This window comes from Neoarius graeffei, chromosome 13 (assembly GCF_027579695.1).
Source record: "Neoarius graeffei isolate fNeoGra1 chromosome 13, fNeoGra1.pri, whole genome shotgun sequence".
NCBI classification, from domain to species: domain Eukaryota; kingdom Metazoa; phylum Chordata; class Actinopteri; order Siluriformes; family Ariidae; genus Neoarius; species Neoarius graeffei.
In genome coordinates, this window is record NC_083581.1 from 19,825,794 (window position 1) to 19,845,878 (window position 20,085).

A 20,085-nucleotide genomic window follows, 5' to 3' on the forward strand; every position below is an offset into this window, starting at 1 on the left:
AATAAAATTGAATCTAATCTAATCTAATAAAATCAACAGTAATACACAGTGTGCACACTTATTCCTGACTCTAACTTCACACGAGGCGGAAGGTTGCGCTTCGGTGAGAGAGGAGAGTTTCTGACGAATCAGATGTTCACTGGAGCCTGGAGAGGTTCTTTGGAGAAGCTTCGCAGTTGATAAGACGAAAAGTCTTTGTTCAACACCGTGCACGGATTTAAAAGAAAGAAAAGAGAAGAGCTCTTTAGAAAACTGCCTTTTGCTCGCAGCCGCGTACCCGTTTAAAGACAAGTAATACTTGCAAACCGGTTAATAACTCGCTTGAGTTGATGATCGCATGTTTCTGAAATCTAACTTAATCAAAGTTAGATAAAGGAGGAAACGCGCAGTTCAGATGTCTGATGGTGAGTGTCTCTTCTTAGGTCCATTCCGTTTGGGATCAGAACTTAGAGACAAAGAAAAATGAAGTTTTCCAAGTCTCTTATGCGAAACCTGAGGAATGTGATGTCCATGATCCCACCCAGTCGTGACATAGTCAACGCGGAAGTTGCCTGGTAGTTGTAGTTCTTAGACCAAGATGGCGGCATGATACCTACATTGATCTTAGGAAATATTCTAAATAGACTAAATATTCTAAATAATGTTTTGAGATACTGGATTTCTGATTTCCATGAGCTATAATGCATAACCCATAATCCTCAAAATCATAAATTTATTTGCCGTTATTTATTTTTATACTAAAATCACCGTATTTCTGCAACCGTAAGATTTTTTCAAAATTCCAAAACCTATGTGTGGCAGCGGGGGCGTGGTCAAGCGCCGGTCTGTGACAGGAGGGCAGAGTCAGGGAAGGTAAGTGGCAGAATCACTACACCTGATGTCAATTAACCTGTGTTTGTGTGTCTTCCCAGTGACCGCGCCCTACTTAAGGAGGGAGAGCGAGAGCAGGAGGAGCTCTTCCCCGAACCAGACGCCGGTTGTGTGTGTGTGTCTGTGGTTATGTTAGATGTTCACTGAAAAGTGGGTTAATAAAACCCCGCTTTACCAACCTGAACTCTGTCCTGCCCTCTTCTGTGCTCCAGATAATTCCCGGGTTTCAGCACCACTGTAGTGGTTCTCACAAAGGGCAGAGCACAGAAGACGGCAGAACAGAGTTCAGGTTGGTAAAGCGGGGTTTTATTAACACACTTTTCAGTGAACATCTAACGTAACCACAGACACACACACACACAACCGGCATCTGGTTCGGGGAAGAGCTCCTCCTGCTCTCGCTCTCCCTCCTTAAGTAGGGCGCGGTCACTGGGAAGACACACAAACACAGGTTAATTGACATCAGGTGTAGTGATTCTGCCACTTACCTTCCCTGACTCCGCCCTCCTGTCACAGACCGGCGCTTGACCATGCCCCCGCTGCCACACTATGATCTTCCTGTCACATCTGCGCGCCGTGGTGTGTGCATCAGTCAGAGTCTTGGCCGTGCTCCGGACCGCGCACTTGCTGAGCAGACTCTTGCATGTGCACCGTTATCTATGCACACCTGCACGAGATGAAGGCGCAATCAGTGCACCTGTATAAAGACTCTGAAAACACACACTCACTGCGAAGTATTGAGCTACATTACATACACATTACCGAGCCTTATCTCCTGTTTCCCTGATTCCTTTTTTTTGTGCTTCTGTCTTTGCCTGTACTAATCTGTTTGTGCCTTGCCTAACCTTTTGCTTGTTTACTGTTTTTGATCTCTGCTCACCAATTTGGATTGTTTGCTTGTTGACACCTTTATAAATAAAACCATCTTCTGCACATCCATCCATCTCCAACACTTCCCTGACACTTATGGTGTCCCTTTACAGAGAGCTGATTTTAAGGTGAATTGAACCTGTTTGAAATTTTAAGGTGAAGTCTCTACAATAATCATGGAATTGGCACAAAGGAAAAGGCCATTGAAAGATTAACTTAATAATCACTCTGTGATAAACTTCCCTGTGTATTTCTGAATCTTGTCATTGCCTTTTTGCCCACTGAAACATGTGTGACGTTGTATTGCATCAAAAAACATGATTTCAATATCAAATGAATGGACACGCCATCCTGTCATCTCTCTCAACTAACTCATACTTTTTTTCTGGATTTATAGGCTCTGAAAGATTCTCTCTCTGTCAGTAATGCTGTCGAGAGCGCCAGTCCGAACCCAACTACAAACATGGCTGCTCAGAACTACAACACCCATGAACCACAGCGCCCTTTATCACCTGTTTATTAAATACACCTGTCAATCGTTTCCTGATTCATAAGCCCCTGCTATATAAACATCTCTCCCACGCTCACTCAATGTGCAGTATCATTCAGTGTTCTTTCCTGTCATACCGAGCCTTTATTCTGCTGCCTGCTTTGTGTTCTCAACCCTCACTCTCGTATCTTTCTCGTTATTCTCTAGCCCTGTCCGCATTGCCCCATCTTCTGATCGATCGACTCTCGCCTATCCCATGACCTTGAATCTAGTCTCACGTTTTGGCTTTGTTTCCAGTTTGCTTTCCCCACTCTCCCCTGCACATAAATCCATAAGTGCCTGCATCCTGATAGGATACTTTGCCACTATGGATGCAGCAGAGGAGGCAAGGCAAACTGCTCTGAGAGCTCAGGGGCGCCTCTTGAGCGAGCATCAGCAGATGCTAGCCGATCTCAACACCAAGATGGCTCAGCTAGCTGCCGTGACGTTGCAGGCCCTCCCAACGCATCCTGAAATCCCCCCCCCCCCCCCAAGTTCCGCGCTTTTGCTTCCATGCCTGGAGAAATATGCCAGGGATGTGTGCAGCTGTAAGGGATTTTTTGCTTCAGTGCTCCATGTACTTCTCTATGATCCAACACATCTCTGATGAATGTAAGATCACAAGGTTTCTTTTGTTCTTGACCGGCAAGGCAATACAGTGGGCCAGCGCAGTGTGGAGGAGAGCATAAAACCTTGTATGATCATTTCCTCGCACTATTCAAGTGTGTGTTTGATCATAAACCTGAGGGAATTGAGGTCGGCGAGAGCCTATTGACCATTCCACAGGGCTTTAGGAGAGTTGCCGACGATACCCTAGATTTCCGAATTTTCGCAGCAACCAGTGGATGGAATGAGCCGGCTGTGAAAGCTGTTTTTTGCCAGGGGCTCCGCCCTGCTGTATTGAGTGAGCTGGCATGCCGTGATGAAAATCTCACCTTAGACGCCCTGCTCGATCTTGCGATTCGGCTGAACCATCTACTATCCAGTCACCCGTCACTCAAGGAGGAGTCCGCGCCCACTTCAACCACTGATGCTCCCACACCCATGGAGGTCTCACAAACTTGTCTGAAATGCTCCAAACGAGATTGAAGGAGGAGAGAGGGACTGTGTTTTTACTGTGGGAGTGCCAACCATCAGATTATTCAGTGTCCAGTCCACCCACCGCGCACCAGCTCTGCGGAGAGCAAGGCTGACCCGGTGGGTCCAGTGCGATCATTTAGAGCTCAGTCTTTCAAGGTGCCTGTATTGCTGAAATTGCCTTCTTCGACGCATGTGCTTTCTGCATTTGTTGACTCAGGGACGGAGGGGAGCTTCATCAACAGCTCAGTCACCCAGAAGTTCAGTTTGCCAAAAGTATGTGAAGTTTCAGTTCACATACTTTTGCCACTCACAGATTTGTAATCTCGTCTCATCTCATTATCTGTAGCCACTTTATCCTGTTCTACAGGGTCGCAGGCAAGCTGGAGCCTATCCCAGCTGACTACGGCCGAAAGGTGGGGTACACCCTGGACAAGTCGCCAGGTCATCACAGGGCTGACACATCGACACAGACAACCATTCACACTCACATTCACACCTACGGTCAATTTAGAGTCACCAGTTAACCTAACCTGCATGTCTTTGGACTGTGGGGGAAACTGGAGCACCCGGAGGAAACCCATGCAGACACAGGGAGAACATGCAAACTCTGCACAGAAAGGCCCTCGCCGGCCACGGGGCTCAAACCCGGGCCTTCTTGCTGTGAGGCGACAGCGCTAACCACTACACTACTGTGCCGCCCAAGGCCTATGCTATATGGTCCATATTGATGCAACAGTATACAACAATTATTGTTTTCAAAAATCTATTTTTGATTCTCTTATACAAGAGAGCCCAGTCTAGAATATAGAGAAGACTTTAAAAACATGTAAATTAATAATTTCCATGAAACAGAATTTAAGTGTCAAACAGGAATCACCAAGAATTTGGCACATTCCCCAGACACACACACTCAATATTCTTTTATTTTTTATACTTACAGTACTGAAAATGAAATATGAAGTGTTACTGACTGAAAAAAGTGATGAAAATTAAAACACAATTTCTAACTTCTTGCATGCACGCGTGCATCTGACAGATGATTGGTTATCGGGTTAGTTCCCTTTAGTCGATTATAAATGTTAGTAACACATTCATAGTGTTTCTCTCTGCACTGAGTGCATGTGTTCATTTATGATGAGAACGGAATCTAAAACAACTGATATGCAGCCAAGCTGGCCACAGATAAAAGCATCATTTTTATGTTTCTCTTTGGCTTTCTTTTTTCCTGTTTCTGAGTGCATGTGTTCATTTATGATGAGAACGGAATCTAAAACAACTGATATGCAGCCAAGCTGGCCACAGATAAAAGCATCATTTTTATGTTTCTCTTTGGCTTTCTTTTTTCCTGTTTCTTATACAGATGAGATGAGATTACAAATCTGTGAGTGGCAAAAAAATGAACACATGCACTACACACATTCAAAATAAAAGCCAACATGTGCAAATCACCCCGAGTTTGCTGGACATATCTGTCATTCTGTTGTCATTGCCACAATATGATTGTTTCTCAAATGGATTGTCTACAGAACAAAATTACTTCAGTGAAGCACCATGTCCCTGGTCTGTAGTGATACAAATTTCATAAGCATCATGGGAGTGTAGTGTACAAACCACAGCATTGTGTTCACTGCTGTATACATGACCTTTAATATACACATGGAGGTGGCAGGCTTCACCAGGCTTGCCATCAATAAGGCCACTATTCCTCAGCTACAGTCGGACCAGTAAAACATGCCCCAGATAAAGTACTAAAAGTGTAGCTAATTATTGCAAAATACAGTTTGTACTAAGCAGCACTACAGTACAATCCACATGATCTTTAATGAATAAAACCGGCAGGACACATTGTTTCATATTCATTTTATTTGTGCCACAATATGAACAGCTGCAGCATGGAAATTAACATTCATTCATGAAGATGTTCATGAATGTTTGCAAGTCAGTGGCTTGCTTCTTCTTTTTCTTTCCTCCCTTTTGCTTCTTCTGCTTTTTTTGACATCTCTGTCAATAGGAGCTGCCTTCACAAACTTGATTATTTCTTTCAAGTCTGAATTAAAGAACCACATTAAAAAAAAGTTACATATGAGCATATACAATCATATACAAGCATAGAAGCATATATAATTCTTACAAAAACACTATTTTTTAATGCTATTATTCAGATTTTTAAAAAAAGATTTAGCATTTAAATGACAAAAAAACCTTATGTTTGGAAAAATCTGTGAAACGTTAATGTTACAACAAGGTCAGCAAAGGCTTGGTTTCAGTAATATTCATCACTAAACCTGAGAATCTCCAAAGGAAAAATCATAAAATTCACTCAAAATATATTGACATATGTTAACATGTATAAATATGATTACCTGGAGGCATGAACTCCCTGAGTGGCTCTGGAATGGTTACGCCCTCTGCAGTCTGGTAGTTTTCCAGAATGGCACATATTGCACGTGTAGTAGCACACATGGTTGCATTGAGCATGTGCACAAACTCAGCCTTGCAAAAATAAATAAATACATAAATTGATTATTAATATTTTCCACGAGTATGAAATTATTTGTACCACCACCTTTCTTAAGTGCATTTTTCTCTCTAGAGAATACAGCTTTACCTTATCCATCATCTTCTTTGTCTGACCATAGTGTATGCGTAAGCGGCGAGCTTGATAGTCGGTGCAGTTGGAGCAGGACACCAGCTCCCTAAAAGCCTGAGAGACTGGGAACCATGCCTCCAAGTCCAGCTTCTTACTGGCTGCATGGTTCAAAGAGCCTACAAAATATTTCTTAGAGGTTCAATTCTCTTGCAAAACCACCAGAATATAATATGGCTTTTTCAACCATATTTAACTTTGCTAATACTATAATGCTAAACATTAATTGTATTAGCACAATGATGCTATAATGCCAATTTCAATCATATTCATACCTTTAATAAATATATTAAATATGGCTAAAATCGGCATTATAGCATCTTTGTGCTAATACTATAAATGCAGTTGTGATCAGAAGTTTACATACACAGACAAACCTCATGGCAATACTGGGCTTTCAATGAGTTTTGAGCTTTTTTGTGGCAGAATGATTATACACCATACATATTTAATAGAAAAAAAGAATCTGATGCAAAAGTTTCAATTTATTTTGGGGTTTCTAAAATCACACAGGGTCAAGAGTATACATACAAGTCAAACGTTTACATACACCCACTTAGATTATTAATTGAGCGGTGCTGAAAGTTCCAAAATGTCTAACTTGCCAAGACCAAGGCCTCTTAACTACCTGTTAGTGATCCTGATTGACTACAGCTGGACAACATAAAAAGGTTTGGCACTCACTGGACTAACTAACACACAGTACAATTGGAAAGTCCAAGGAGCTCAGTGCAGATCTGAAAGAGGATCATAGATTTACACACTCAGGAATGTATCTTGGAGCTAAACAACTGCAGATTCCATTATGCTGGAAGACCCAAACCCTCAGCTAAGAGGAAGTAGGTTCAGATGGCCAGGAACCACCAAGACACAGACCTCCAATGAACTGGAAGCTGCTGGAACACCGTCTACAGTCAAGCAAGTTTTACATCACCATGGACTGAGAGGTTGCCATCTAAGAAAAAAGTCCCTGCTTCAAATCAACATCTTCAAACTTGAGTAAACTTTGCAACTGACAAGATGGACAAAGAGAAAGCCTTCTGGAGGAAAGTTTTATGGTCAGATGAGACAAAGATAGAGTTGTTTGTGCACATAGTGGTGGCAGCATCATCCTCTGTTATTCTGCCAGTGGTAGTAGTGCATTGCACACCAAGTAGATGGAATAATGAAAAACCTCAGAACTCTTCAGCATAACCACGAACCATCAGAAACTGTGTTCAAACAGGACAATGAACCCAAACACATCAAAGCTGGTTGTGGATAAAGCAGGCCAACATTAAGCTTCAAACACATCCTGACCTCAAGCCTTACAAAAATATACTGACTATACTTTAAAAGTCATGTTTGTGACAGGAAACGCAAATTTAATTGAACTCTACCAATTCTGCCAAGAAAAGTGGACAAATATCCAACCAGAATTCTGACAGAAGCTTGTTGATGACTATAAAAAGTGTCTAGTCAAGATGAAACTGACTAAGGAACATTTAACCAAATATTAGATGTGCTGGATGTAAATTTTGACTCGATATGTAGAATTGTGACCCTGTCTTGATTTCAGAAAACCCAAAATTAATTTAAAAAACTTGTGTACCCGGTGGTGTAGTGGTTAGCGCTACCGCCTCACAGCAAGAAGGTCCGGGTTCAAGCCCCGTGGCCGGCGAGGGCCTTTCTGTGCAGAGTTTGCATGTTCTCCCCGTGTCCACGTGGGTTTCCTCCGGGTGCTCCGGTTTCCCCCACAGTACAAAGACATGCAGGTTAGGTTAACTGGTGACTCTAAATTGACCGTATGTGTGAATGAGAGTGTGAATGGTTGTCTATGTGTCAGCCCTGTGATGACCTGGCGACTTGCCCAGGGTGTACCCCGCCTTTTGCCCGTAGTCAGCTGGGATAGGCTCCAGCTTGCCTGCGACCCTGTAGAACAGGATAAAGTGGCTAGAGATAATGAGATGAGAATGAGATGAAACTTGTGCACCAAATTATTTTTTTCTCATTAAAGATGCTGTGCAATCATTCTGCCACAGGAAAAAAAAAGTTAAAGAATCACTGAAAGCCCAATATTGCTAGGATAGTCATGTCCATTTATGTAAACTTCTGACCACAACAGTGTTGTTTTCATCTCTGCCTCTATGATACATCACAAATAAATTTCTTCATTCATTCATTTTGATTCCTGTTTAAAGGGCTGATGACACGAACATGACTCTATGCAATTTCTTAAATAAACTATACAACATGGCAAACATGTTAGATTTCTGTTATAATTACGTGAAAAGAAGCTGTTGTTACGCGAATATCCAACTTTTAATTGCACAGCGCAAGAAAACTGGGTCCGTGGCTCGCGGCCATGTTGTGACGTCAGCGGAAGAACACGCTGCGGTTCACTGGCTGTCTACTCAATGGAAATGGCGCATGAAAACGCCAGTGAACTCTCTAGCTCTTCCTCTTCTGGGAGTCTAGAATTGTGTTGTGAGTGGGATAGATCGGAAGAATCAAGTGATGACGAACACGGGTGCATCCAACCGTACAGGTTTGAACCTGTTACTGTGCAATCTGAGAGCGACTCCGACCCCGAGATGGACAGCGGACAGGCAGACAGCCCAGCATTGAACACCACAAGGTTGGATAACAAGGATTGGTAGGTCAACCCGTATTTGTTCAAAATGTTACGGAATCAATATTTTAATATTGTGTATTGTTGTCTTGCATGTGTAAACACTGCTTATATCATGTAAGCCGTATGCTACACTGAATACATACCGGTAGTTCCTAATGGAGCATGCAAACGGCTAACATAATAAGCTTATGACTATGCCTGATCCGTGATACATTTAGGATAATATTGGCAGGCATGTCTTCTAGTTTATGGCTTCTTAGTTTTATTCTTGAATGAAGCAAAATATTTGATAACCTACATCAGCGTAAGCAAATGACAATCTGTAGCCTACTTGTCTGGCTAAGTTAGCTTTCCCTCAGTGTTTGCTTTGAGAAACAAGCTTTCAGAAGCAAATACATGACTGATATCATGCCGACTTTATGATTACATTTATGATTATCATGAATGTGTACTCTATGATGTGTACTCTATGAGTGCTCTGGAGCGAGTCACTTCCAAGATGGCCGCGCAGACCACATGGTTACTATTTTTAGCATCATGTCGGAGCACTCTATAGCTCTACGTACCTTTATCTTATGTCGTTTCTCAACACATGTTCTGACAGTTGGACTGTCTTTGGAGGAGTCGCCTTGTCCCAGGCGACTGCTGGATCCGGCATAGCTACTAGTAGACCCCCTCCGGAATACTGTAGGCACTGCTGATGGTAGCAACACACGTTTGTGTTGAACTGAACACCCAAGAGATTCTTTTAAGCTGGGAAGGGTGTCAAAACAATCCAAATCGAAGTGTTCAGAGCACAGGACGGATGTTGGTGAGGGCTCCCACTTGTCACGAGTGCGCCTGACTTGCTTCACCCACTTCGCATGCAGCTCGGGATCTCTGGGAAACTTGAATAAACTTACCCCATCCTTGTGGGTTTTGGAGCAAAAGCCGGCAACACAACGCGAAGGCATAATAACTATATATATATATATATATATATATATATATATATATATATATATATATGAGTGATTCCATGCTTATGGGTACTGAAATGGGGACATGAACTTATTCACCAAAAACCATTTCTTTTTTTACCATCAGGTCACAAAACATGTAATCTTTAATGAATGATATGTTAAAAGATAACTTTAATTTTCTGAGATGTAATAAAAACATATTTATATGCCAAAGTCAAGCCTATGAGTTCCAAAATGATGTCTGTTACATTATTTCTGTTACGATTGTCCATCTCGCATCTGTTACAAATTAATTACAATCTAGCTATATACCATGTTAATCTTATTGAAAGAATGTGTATGTTTATTCTACTACACATGTTTATTAATTATATTTGCTAAAACATCACCTTCCTATGTTTCAAAAAGTAATTCTACATTGTTAAAATTGAGAATATATATGTCCACAACACTTCTGTTACATTCTGACTTTGGCATATAAATGTTTTTATTACATCTCAGAAAATTAAAGTTATCTTTTAACATATCATTCATTAAAGATTACATGTTTTGTGACCTGATGGTAAAAAAAGAAATGGTTTTAGGTGAATTTTTAAAAATAAGTTCATGTCGCCATTTCAGTACCCATAAGCGTGGAATCACTCATATATATTAATGTATAATAATGTATAATAATAATACTAATAATGATAAACTGAACACCTCTCGCATCAACAACAAACTGGTAAGTGAGGAGGAAGATTATTTCGCTGACGTCATATAGCCCCTCCTCCTCATTCGTCTCCTGGGTGCTGCAGCCCCGTCAAATTTGCCCAAATAGCCGCGTTTTTTTATAATAACTTGTAAAATAGGTGCCTTTGTGAATTAATATATGGATCATCGGGAATTACTTTTTATGTTATAAAACATCGCCAAAGATGTCAAAAACGTGTCATCAGCCCTTTAAATGGTGTTTTTGACTGTACAAATACACTGCAACCCCGATATAACGAAGTCCTTGGGGGACATCCAAATCATTTGTTATACCAAAAAGTTCATAATACTGAAATGGACCCACTTGAGACACCACTCACTCACTCTTACGAGACCAACTTCATTTAATTTATATTTACAATTAATTCGCTTACATATTTATAAAGTAAAGGAAATAAGGTCACACTCACCCTCGTTTGCTTGCCACATCATCTTTCTTTTTGGCCCATCATGTTGACTGCAGTAATGGATGAAGTCTCAGAGTGCTTTTTCTTTAAAAGTTTAATTTAAATTTTTCGGGATACCATATTCTTTAGACCAATTAGTTATTTTCTCACCACGCTTTAGATGGTCCAGGATGTGAAGTTGGTCTTTGACAGTGTCGCCTCAAACTGCTACTCATGTACACGCATGCAGCTCCATTAGGACTAATTACCATGCATGTGTTCCGGCTTAGTACGCAATCACAGGGCATTTATCAGGACTCTTACTACACAGACTTTGTGAAGTCTTTACTTTGTGAAATCTTTACTCTGATTTTTGCTGTTCCTAGTGTCTCACGTTACCAAGCTTTTTGTAGCGGTGTATTGATATCCTGGTTTCCAACTCTGTTTTGTATTTTGCCCTTTGTCTTCACCTTTGATATCCTGTCTATGCCTCACTTGACGATTGCCTGTTTCTTTACTCTGATTTTTGATCACTGATTTGGAGCTGTTTGCCAGTGTGTTTTATTTAAAAACTTTTCCAGTGATTACAACCGTGCATCACCTGCATTTTCTGACAGACGGAGAGTATTTTATGTTTACGAGTAGCCATGACAACAGTACTTATAGAGTAAAGATTCAAGTAAAAATGCTTTTAGCTTGTAAAATAAAGTCCTTTTAAGGAATTTTTTGAAGTCAATGATTGCCGTTCTTGATAATTCTTAGTGACGGGACACCTAAGCAAGGCTCGTTAAGCCTTTGTTTTATGGCGTTAACACGTATCGTCAACTTGACTGTGGACTTGATTATTTAATGCCCATCTCTGGTGGGAAGACAGGCATCTGGCTCAGTGATTATATATATTATAGATATTTGAAGACTCCAATTCTGTCATTAACTCTTTGGGGCCAAAAGCTTCGCCGGCAAAGCTCGGCAGGTTTAGAATAAGTAGGTCATGTATTTGGGTAAATATCTTCACGATTTTTTATCATACAAGCATGATAAACATTGACAAACTTTATACTTTTTATACTTTACACTTTTCTATGTGTCCACTGCCAAAAAATTTTAAATTACCCAAATTAGATGAAACATAAAACTTGTCACCTTGAGTAAGGCCCTGTCCACACGGCAACGGATTCAGGTGACTCCGATACAATTGCTTATCGTTTAGGCCTGGCGTCCACACGGCACCGGCGTTTTGGGTGCCCAAAACGCAATCTTTTTGAGAACGGGTTCCAGAGTGGAAAGATCTGGCAACGTTGCCGTTGTGAAGTCGTCTGGATGAGTAAAACGGATTTGTTTACGATGACGTCACAACCACATGACTGTGAGTGCTTCACGCCGGGTAGAAGTGTAACGAATATCACCAGGAAAAAGCCTTACAGAGCACTAGTGAGAGTGAAACACGAGCTTGGATATTATTATTATTATTATTATTATGTTCAGTGTTAGTTCACAGTAGTAATGCAAGAAGCAGAATAGTGACAGTAATAGTGAAGCAAAAACATGCAATTGTACAAACACTGCAGCTCTACAGCAAAATATTCATTTATGAAATGGTCTGATTCTTAACACCAGTAGTGCCAATGATCTTCTCATTGCGATGCGAGTTGTCAACAAATCCTATAACTTGGTTCATGAAACGCGCTTACAAAATATTTTCACTGTGAATATTTATTGTGTAATGGTGCAAAGTGAGAGAGAGAGAGAGAGTCAATCCCGCCAGCAAAAATAGAGAAAAAAAGAGCAATCTCACCTCTTCAGATGTGGGTTTAAGTCCTACAATACATTCCTCAAAAAGGGCGTAGAGGAGCAAATTAATCATTATTTAATTAGCATTCAATTTATTCCAGACCATTAAAGACGCCGCCTTCCGCGTAGAATCATAGGTCATCCTCGCCGCCATTTTGGAGAGGTCAAAGCGGAGAATAAAGATTAGCTGCGTTTAACTGTACCAACAGGTTTGCCATCCAAACGAGATCACATGGGATTACCTTTCACAGGTGAGACTGGAAAAATACTTTTCATTGTATTTGGTCATTATAATGTAATTTTACAAACAGATTTTCCTGACTTTGTGGCTAATATGCATCCTTACTTCTTCTATTGTTCTGGTGTCTCCGAAGGGACCGTCTTACAGCGCCCCTAGAGGTGTGGCATGTGTATTGCATCGTTTTCAGCAAGCATTGCATTGCCATATGGGCCTGATATTTTACTGATTGTTGCCCATTTGGACGCGATATATTTTTAAATAACATCTCGTTGCCGTTGTCGTGTGGATGTAGCCTAAGTCACACCAGAGTCAGAGCGCTGAGCACCCACTTACACATTCATAAAAGACTATTCACATGGTAATGGCATGATAATCACTTTCACTCTTTTGGTTTTGAATGGTTTCTCTTTTGCTGTGGGAATGCCCACTGTAAACAGGATAAAATCTGTCAGCCATAGTTTAGGCTATTTGGAGGTAAAACCTGTTGCGAGATGGCAAGTGGATTTTACGCACTTCGGATGATTCAGGACAGCAATTCAATTCATGATTCAGGACAGAGAATCATGGTCCAATTCAATCTTGAGAACTTTTTTTTTTTTTTACTTCAACCTGATCTAGCCGAAGATCAACTCGAGTAATTGTTTATTTATTTATTTATTTATTTATTAAGTCCTATTTATTATGAGCATCTCAGTTGATACGCATGCGCTGTAGTGCATAGACAGAAAAAATCTCATCTCATCTCATTATCTCTAGCCGCTTTATCCTGTTCTACAGGGTCGCAGGCAAGCTGGAGCCTATCCCAGCTGACTACGGGCGAAAGGCGGGGTACACCCTGGACAAGTCGCCAGGTCATCACAGGGCTGACACATAGACACAGACAACCATTCACACTCGCATTCACACCTACGGTCAATTTAGAGTCACCAGTTAACCTAACCTGCATGTCTTTGGACTGTGGGGGAAACCGGAGCACCCGGAGGAAACCCACGTGGACATGGGGAGAAAATGCAAACTCCACACAGAAAGGCCCTCGCCGGCCACGGGGCTCGAACCCGGACCTTCTTGCTGTGAGGAGACAGCACTAACCACTACACCACCGTGCCGCCCAGACAGAAAAAATGACTGAGCAATTTTTCCAAAGTATTTTCCTCATAAATAGTTAATTTGGCTCTATTTTGAGTTTAGAGAGTAAAATTTGGAGTTGGAATGGGAACAAAAGTACAGAGTAACTGTGTAACAGAGTTGGTTGTGGCTCTGAACTGAGTAAAATAGTACGAGAGTTAATTTCAAGACACACTGAATAGAGTCAAATACAAGATAAATAAAGCTGTTGTAAAAAAGCAGCTTTAGAACAGTGTTGAAATGTGTGTGTGTGGGGGGGGGGGAACAAAAAACATTACTTTACCCATTGTGACTATCCATTTTGAACACTTGACCTGATGGGATTGAGTTGGCAGTATTCACTCTTCTCTTTGAATGGAATTTTTTAGGCAAGGCAAGGCAAGTTTATTTATATAGCACATTTCATACACAATGGCAGTTCAATGTGCTTTACAGAAGCAAAAACAAAAACAGTAAACAATAAAGAAATAAAATTACATAAAATAATTTTATTTTTAATCTAAAACAATTAATTAAAAGAATTAAAAGAAAATAATAAGAATTAAATAACAGTAGAAATAAAATAATAAAATGCCAAAAAGAAAAAAAAGGAGAAAAAGAAAAAGAAGCCAGCGGAATAAAATAGAATAAAATTAAAGTAAATTTAAAACATGCAGAGAAAGTAAAGATTATAAAAAATGTAAAACTATTAATTATTTAACAGAAAGCATCTGAAAACAGCTTGGTCTTTAACCTAGATTTGAAGCTGCCAACAGCAGGAGCATTTTTAATGTCCTCTGGCAGTTGGTTCCATAGATGTACTGCATAGTAGCTAAAAGCTGCTTCACCACACTTTGTTTTAACAACTGGTTTTAAAAGTAAATTTTTCTGTTGCGATCTGGTAGATCTGATTGGGTTAGGCCGCTGCAACATATCAGAGAGGTAATTGGGCCCTGTACCATTTAGAGATTTGTACACCAGCAGCAATGCTTTAAAGTCAATTCTGTAGCTTACTGGAAGCCAGTGAAGGGACCTTAGAATTGGGGTAATGTGCTCTGTTCTTTTTGTTCATGTGAGAACCCTCGCCGCTGCATTTTGAACCAGCTGAAGTCGTTTGATGGTCTTTTTTGGCAGGCCTGTGAAAAGGCCATTGCAGTAATCAACCCTACTAGAGATGAAGGCATGTATTAGTTTTTCCAGATCATTTTTTGACATAAGTCCTCTTAGTTTGGAAATGTTTTTTAGGTGATAAAATGCCGTTTTAGTGATTGCTTTCATGTGACTGTCAAAGTTTAGCTCGCTGTCAATGAAAACACCAAGATTTTTAACCATTTCTTTAGTTTTAATCCCTTTTGTGTCAAGAATAGTGGTAATCCTGAGTCTTTCATCTTTTTTTCCAAATAGAATTACTTCTGTTTTATCTGTGTTCAACTGAAGAAAATTTTGTGACATCCAGCTATTGATTTGATCGATGCACTGGTAGAGACATTCAAGGGGGGCATAGTCATTTGGTGATAGAGCAAAATAAATTTGGGTATCATCTGCATAGCAGTGATACAAAATTGAATTTTTATTGATAATTTGCCCAAGTGGGAGCATATAAAGGTTGAAAAGTAATGGTCCAAGAATCGACCCCTGGGGGACACCACAGGTCAAGGGCATTGACGTTGAGGAACAATTTCCCAGGGTAACAAAGAAGCTTCTATCTTTTAAGTATGATTTTAACCAATTGATAACTTTACCAGTCAATCCAACCCAGTGTTCAAGTCTATATAGCAGTATGTTGTGATCAACAGTATCAAAAGCTGCACTGAGGTCCAGTAATACCAGGACCGATGTTTTGCCTGCATCAGTATTAAGACGTATGTCATTTATAACTTCAATCAACGCTGTTTCAGTGCTATGATTAGCACGAAATCCTGACTGAAAATTATCAAAACGGCTGTTTGATATCAAGAAGGCAGTTAATTGATTGAAGACAATTTTTTCCAGGATTTTCCCGATGAATGGTAGATTTGATATTGGCCTGTAGTTATTTTACACTGAAGGATCCAGATTATTTTTTTTTAACAAGGGGCTTTACAACAGCTTTTTTTAGGGACACAGGAACAACGCCAGTCTCCAAGGATGTATTTATAATTTGAAGCACATCTGTAATTATAAGATGAAGAACAGACTTAAAAAAGTTGGTGGGCAGAATGTCCAATTCAGATGTTGAAGAACTGAGATTTTGTACAGTTTTTTCAAGAGTCCCATAATCAATTAAACAAAATTCTGACATTGTGTTAAAGTTATCTATCTGTGTCATTGGTGATTGCAGTTTTTCAATTTTTTGCAACTGAGATATATTATGAGAAATATTCTGCCTTATTTTATCAATTTTACCTTTGAAAAAAGATGCAAACTCATTGCATTTATTAACTGATAGAAGTTCAGGTGGTGGGGCATTAGTTAGCTTCTCTACTGTTGAAAATAGCACACGGGCATTGTTCATATTCCTGCTGATGATGTTGGAGAAGAAAGACTGTCTTGCTTTACGAATTTCATAATTATAATTACAAAGCATCTCTTTATGGATTTGATAATGGATGTGAAGTTTAGATTTGCGCCATTTTCTTTCAGTCTTTCTACATTCTCTCTTTAGCAGTTTAACAGCCGGGTACTGCTTCCATGGTGCTTTCTGCTTATCATTGACTCTTTTTATTTTGAATGGAGCAATATCATCCATAATTTGGGTCATATTTAAATTAAAAAATTCCAGTAAATCATCTACAGAGTCTGACATTTTGGTTGAGTTCTGTAAGAGAGCTTGCTCAAAAAGAACACATGTGTTGTCGTTTATGACTCTCCTACCTATAGTCGTTGAGCTATTCTGAATGTGAGGAGACATAGAAACTTCAAAGAAAACACAGAAATGATCAGATAATGCCAGGTCAACAACAGTATAAGAAACAGTAAGACCCTTTGTGATGACGAGGTCAAGAGTATGACCACGAGAGTGGGTCGGTCCCTGTACATGTTGTACCAGGTTAAAGTTATCAATAATTGCAAATAGTTCTTTTGCATAAATGTTATCAGTATTATCTACATGCAAGTTAAAATCCCCAGATATAATAAGACAATCAAACTCTAAGCAAATGACTGATAACAGTTCACCAAACTCTTCAAGAAAGACTTTGGCTGAATGTCTCGGAGGCCTATAAATAGTTAATAATAATATGTTAGGAGAGCATGTAACAAGTGCACATAAGTGTTCAAAGGACGTAAAATCACCAAGTGAGGATTGTTTACATTGAAAAGAGACTTTGAATATATTTGCGATCCCGCCACCTTTCCCTTGTTGGGTAACATTCAAAAAATTAAAATTTGGGGGAGCTGCTTCGATAAGGGTGGTAGCACTATTTGCTTGATCCAGCCAGGTTTCAGTTAGAAGCAAAAAATCAAGATTGTGTTTACAAATAAGATCATTAATTAAAAATGACTTGTTTAAAAGTGATCTAATGTTCAGAAGAGCTAGCTTTACAGAAATTCTAGAAGCAATATTTGGTTGTGCACTTTGATGCTGTTTTAAAACAGGAAGGAGATTAGATTGGTTCACCCCCAGGGTTAAATGTGCTCTATGTTTTCTGTTTCTTATCAACACAGGAATAGTGTCAACATCGGGTCCCAACTTTTTTTCAACATTACCATTTGCAGGGACCCAGACTACATCAAACAAGACTTTCTAAATGTTCCATTTGGTTTGAGGGTGAAAGGACTGGAGATGACATGCATCTTTTGGATGGTGAAAAAGATTTGTAGCCAGCTGAAAGTCCTGGACGAACACAATTTTGATGCACTGCTTGATGCACAGATTTGGGCTGGAAAAGGAAAGTGTAGCCATTGGGAGCAGTTTTTTCATGCTATTTGGGAAATCCATCCGAGGAGAAGTGGAGTCGTCTGTCCTTGAATGTTGGGAGGCCTGCAAGTCAGATGTTTGTGTGTCCTTGATGACGACTTGCAAAGATGATTGTTTAGGCTTTGTAACTATGTCAGTCTGTGACATCTTATCAACTGTTTTCCTCAGTGCTGGCTGAGAAAAGATTGCAAGTTTGTAGTGGTCTGCTAAGACTTCAATCCAGCTCCAATCCAGCTGAGTTCAGTGCTATTTGGCTTGTAAAATTCTTTGCGATTCCAAAAAAGGTTAAAATTGTCTATGAAATTCATACCAAATGAAGAACAAGTTTTTCCAAGCCAGGTGTTAAGACTGAAGAGTCGAAAAAAAGCAAAACTTCCTCTCGCTGGGAGTGGGCCACTGATAAAAGATTGAATTCCAGTCTTATAGAGCTCAGAAAAAAGTTTTCTGAAATCATCTTGGACAAACAGCTGTTCTCTGAAAACATCGTTTGCTCCCACATGCACAACGATACGTTTTATAGTTTTATGCTCGGACATGAGTTTCAAAATGCTGTCTTTGGTGTCAGAGATGGATGCATTTGGAAGACAACAAATAATCATCTCATAACCTTTTAATTGTCTTACAGTGGAATCACCAAGAACAAGGGTTGTGGGATCAGGTGGTGTTACGAGCTGCTTTTTGCCTCTTCTCACAGCTCTTCGATCTTGGTGTGATCTCTTTTTACTATGTGTTTGTCCGCTTGACAAATCCTCTTCCACATCCCTGAGGCATTCAAATTTGTTCTGAAGCCTTATAGGCTGTGGATTTTCCATAGGATTGTAGATCCTATTGTAATTTGTAGAATGAGCTGGTGTTGGGGGCGGCACGGTGGTGTAGTGGTTAGCGCTGTCGCCTCACAGCAAGAAGGTTCTGGGTTCGAGCCCCGGGGCCGGCGAGGGCCTTTCTGTGTGGAGTTTGCATGTTCTCCCCGTGTCCGCGTGGGTTTCCTCCGGGTGCTCCGGTTTCCCCCACGGTCCAAAGACATGCAGGTTAGGTTAACTGGTGACTGGTGAAATTGACCGTAGGTGTGAATGTGAGTGTGAATGGTTGTCTGTGTCTATGTGTCAGCCCTGTGATGACCTGGCGACTTGTCCAGGGTGTACCCCGCCTTTCGCCCGTAGTCAGCTGGGATAGGCTCCAGCTTGCCTGCGACCCTGTAGAACAGGATAAAGCGGCTAGAGATAATGAGATGAGAATGAGATGAGATGAGCTGGTGTTGAAGTAATTACTCTTCTGTTTTTGTTTTTTGGCTTAGCACCCATCATTTGCCAGTTTTCAGTACTTACAGGTTGAGTTATGAATTCTTCCACTTGGTCTGCAATGTCCTCAATCTGTCTTATTGAATACTCCTCCTACTCCCAAACCTTTATCCCAAAACAACAGGACATACATTTTTTGATGGCCAGTTAATTGTCCAAATCAATGGAGCAGATTTAAGTTGTGCTTGATACATCCCTAAGACTGAAAAGAATCACCTCAAGTGATCAAAATGATTTGGCAAAATGGGTAAGGTAATGTTTTTTCACACATTCCAACACAGTTCTAAAACTGCTTTTTACATCATTTTTCTGTTTTTTGTTTTAAAGTACAATCATGACATACGTACTACATAGATATTATTGGAGCTGAACTTGTACTGAAGACAAAAAGTCATATGACTTTGAAAATACTGCTTAGTTTTGTTGAAATTGACAACAAAATCAGAGTATGCCAAAATCATTAGGGCCAGAAAATACCGTCAGACCCCAGAGGGTTAAAGGTGGATGACATGAACTTGGTTCATTATAAGCGAAAGTTTGTAGTAAAAGAGTTTGTTACAGCAGGGTTGCAGTGTAGATTTAACAAGAAATCTGAGCTCGTTCTTTATAGACTCCTGAAAGCTAAAGAAAAGAGAGAAAAAAGTAGCTGTTTTCTGTTTAATCCTGACTACAGCCTTCACAAATGTTCATAAAAGTTGAAGAAAAAAAAGTCCTATTTGTTAACCTTTTTTTTTTAAACCATAATCAAAAAGGTAGTTCCCTAAAAAAAAGATTTAGAAAAAAAAAAAAAAGACTGACCAGAGACAATGTTAACAATGCGGTAGGGTATTCCAAGTGACTGGTAGAAATCTTCTGCAGTTGTGATCATCTCATCAAACATCTCCCATGACTTGTTGTTATGAGGAGAGGCATACACAAACTGTTCAATCTGTGTGGGAATTTACAAAGACATTTTTTAAAGTGACAATTCATCCACCAAACTGTGTAAATTTATTCCAGTCAATAAGTCAAGTATAGACCCCTTGCACTAATGTCACACTTG

General features: G+C 40.1%; 1 protein-coding gene across 1 annotated transcript in view; it reads right to left on the reverse strand.

Annotated features, from left to right (window-relative positions):
* Positions 1 to 4,720: 4,720 nt before the first annotated feature.
* The window catches only part of LOC132895875 (serine--tRNA ligase, cytoplasmic-like), a 21,564-nt gene continuing 6,199 nt past the window's right edge, over positions 4,721 to 20,085 (reverse strand). The window contains exons 4-7 of the mRNA XM_060936633.1: positions 19,842 to 19,971; positions 5,958 to 6,115; positions 5,713 to 5,842; positions 4,721 to 4,728 (exon numbers count right to left, since the gene is read on the reverse strand). Coding sequence (XP_060792616.1) covers positions 4,721 to 4,728; positions 5,713 to 5,842; positions 5,958 to 6,115; positions 19,842 to 19,971 — 426 coding nt within the window. The remainder of the gene's footprint in view (positions 4,729 to 5,712; positions 5,843 to 5,957; positions 6,116 to 19,841; positions 19,972 to 20,085) is intronic.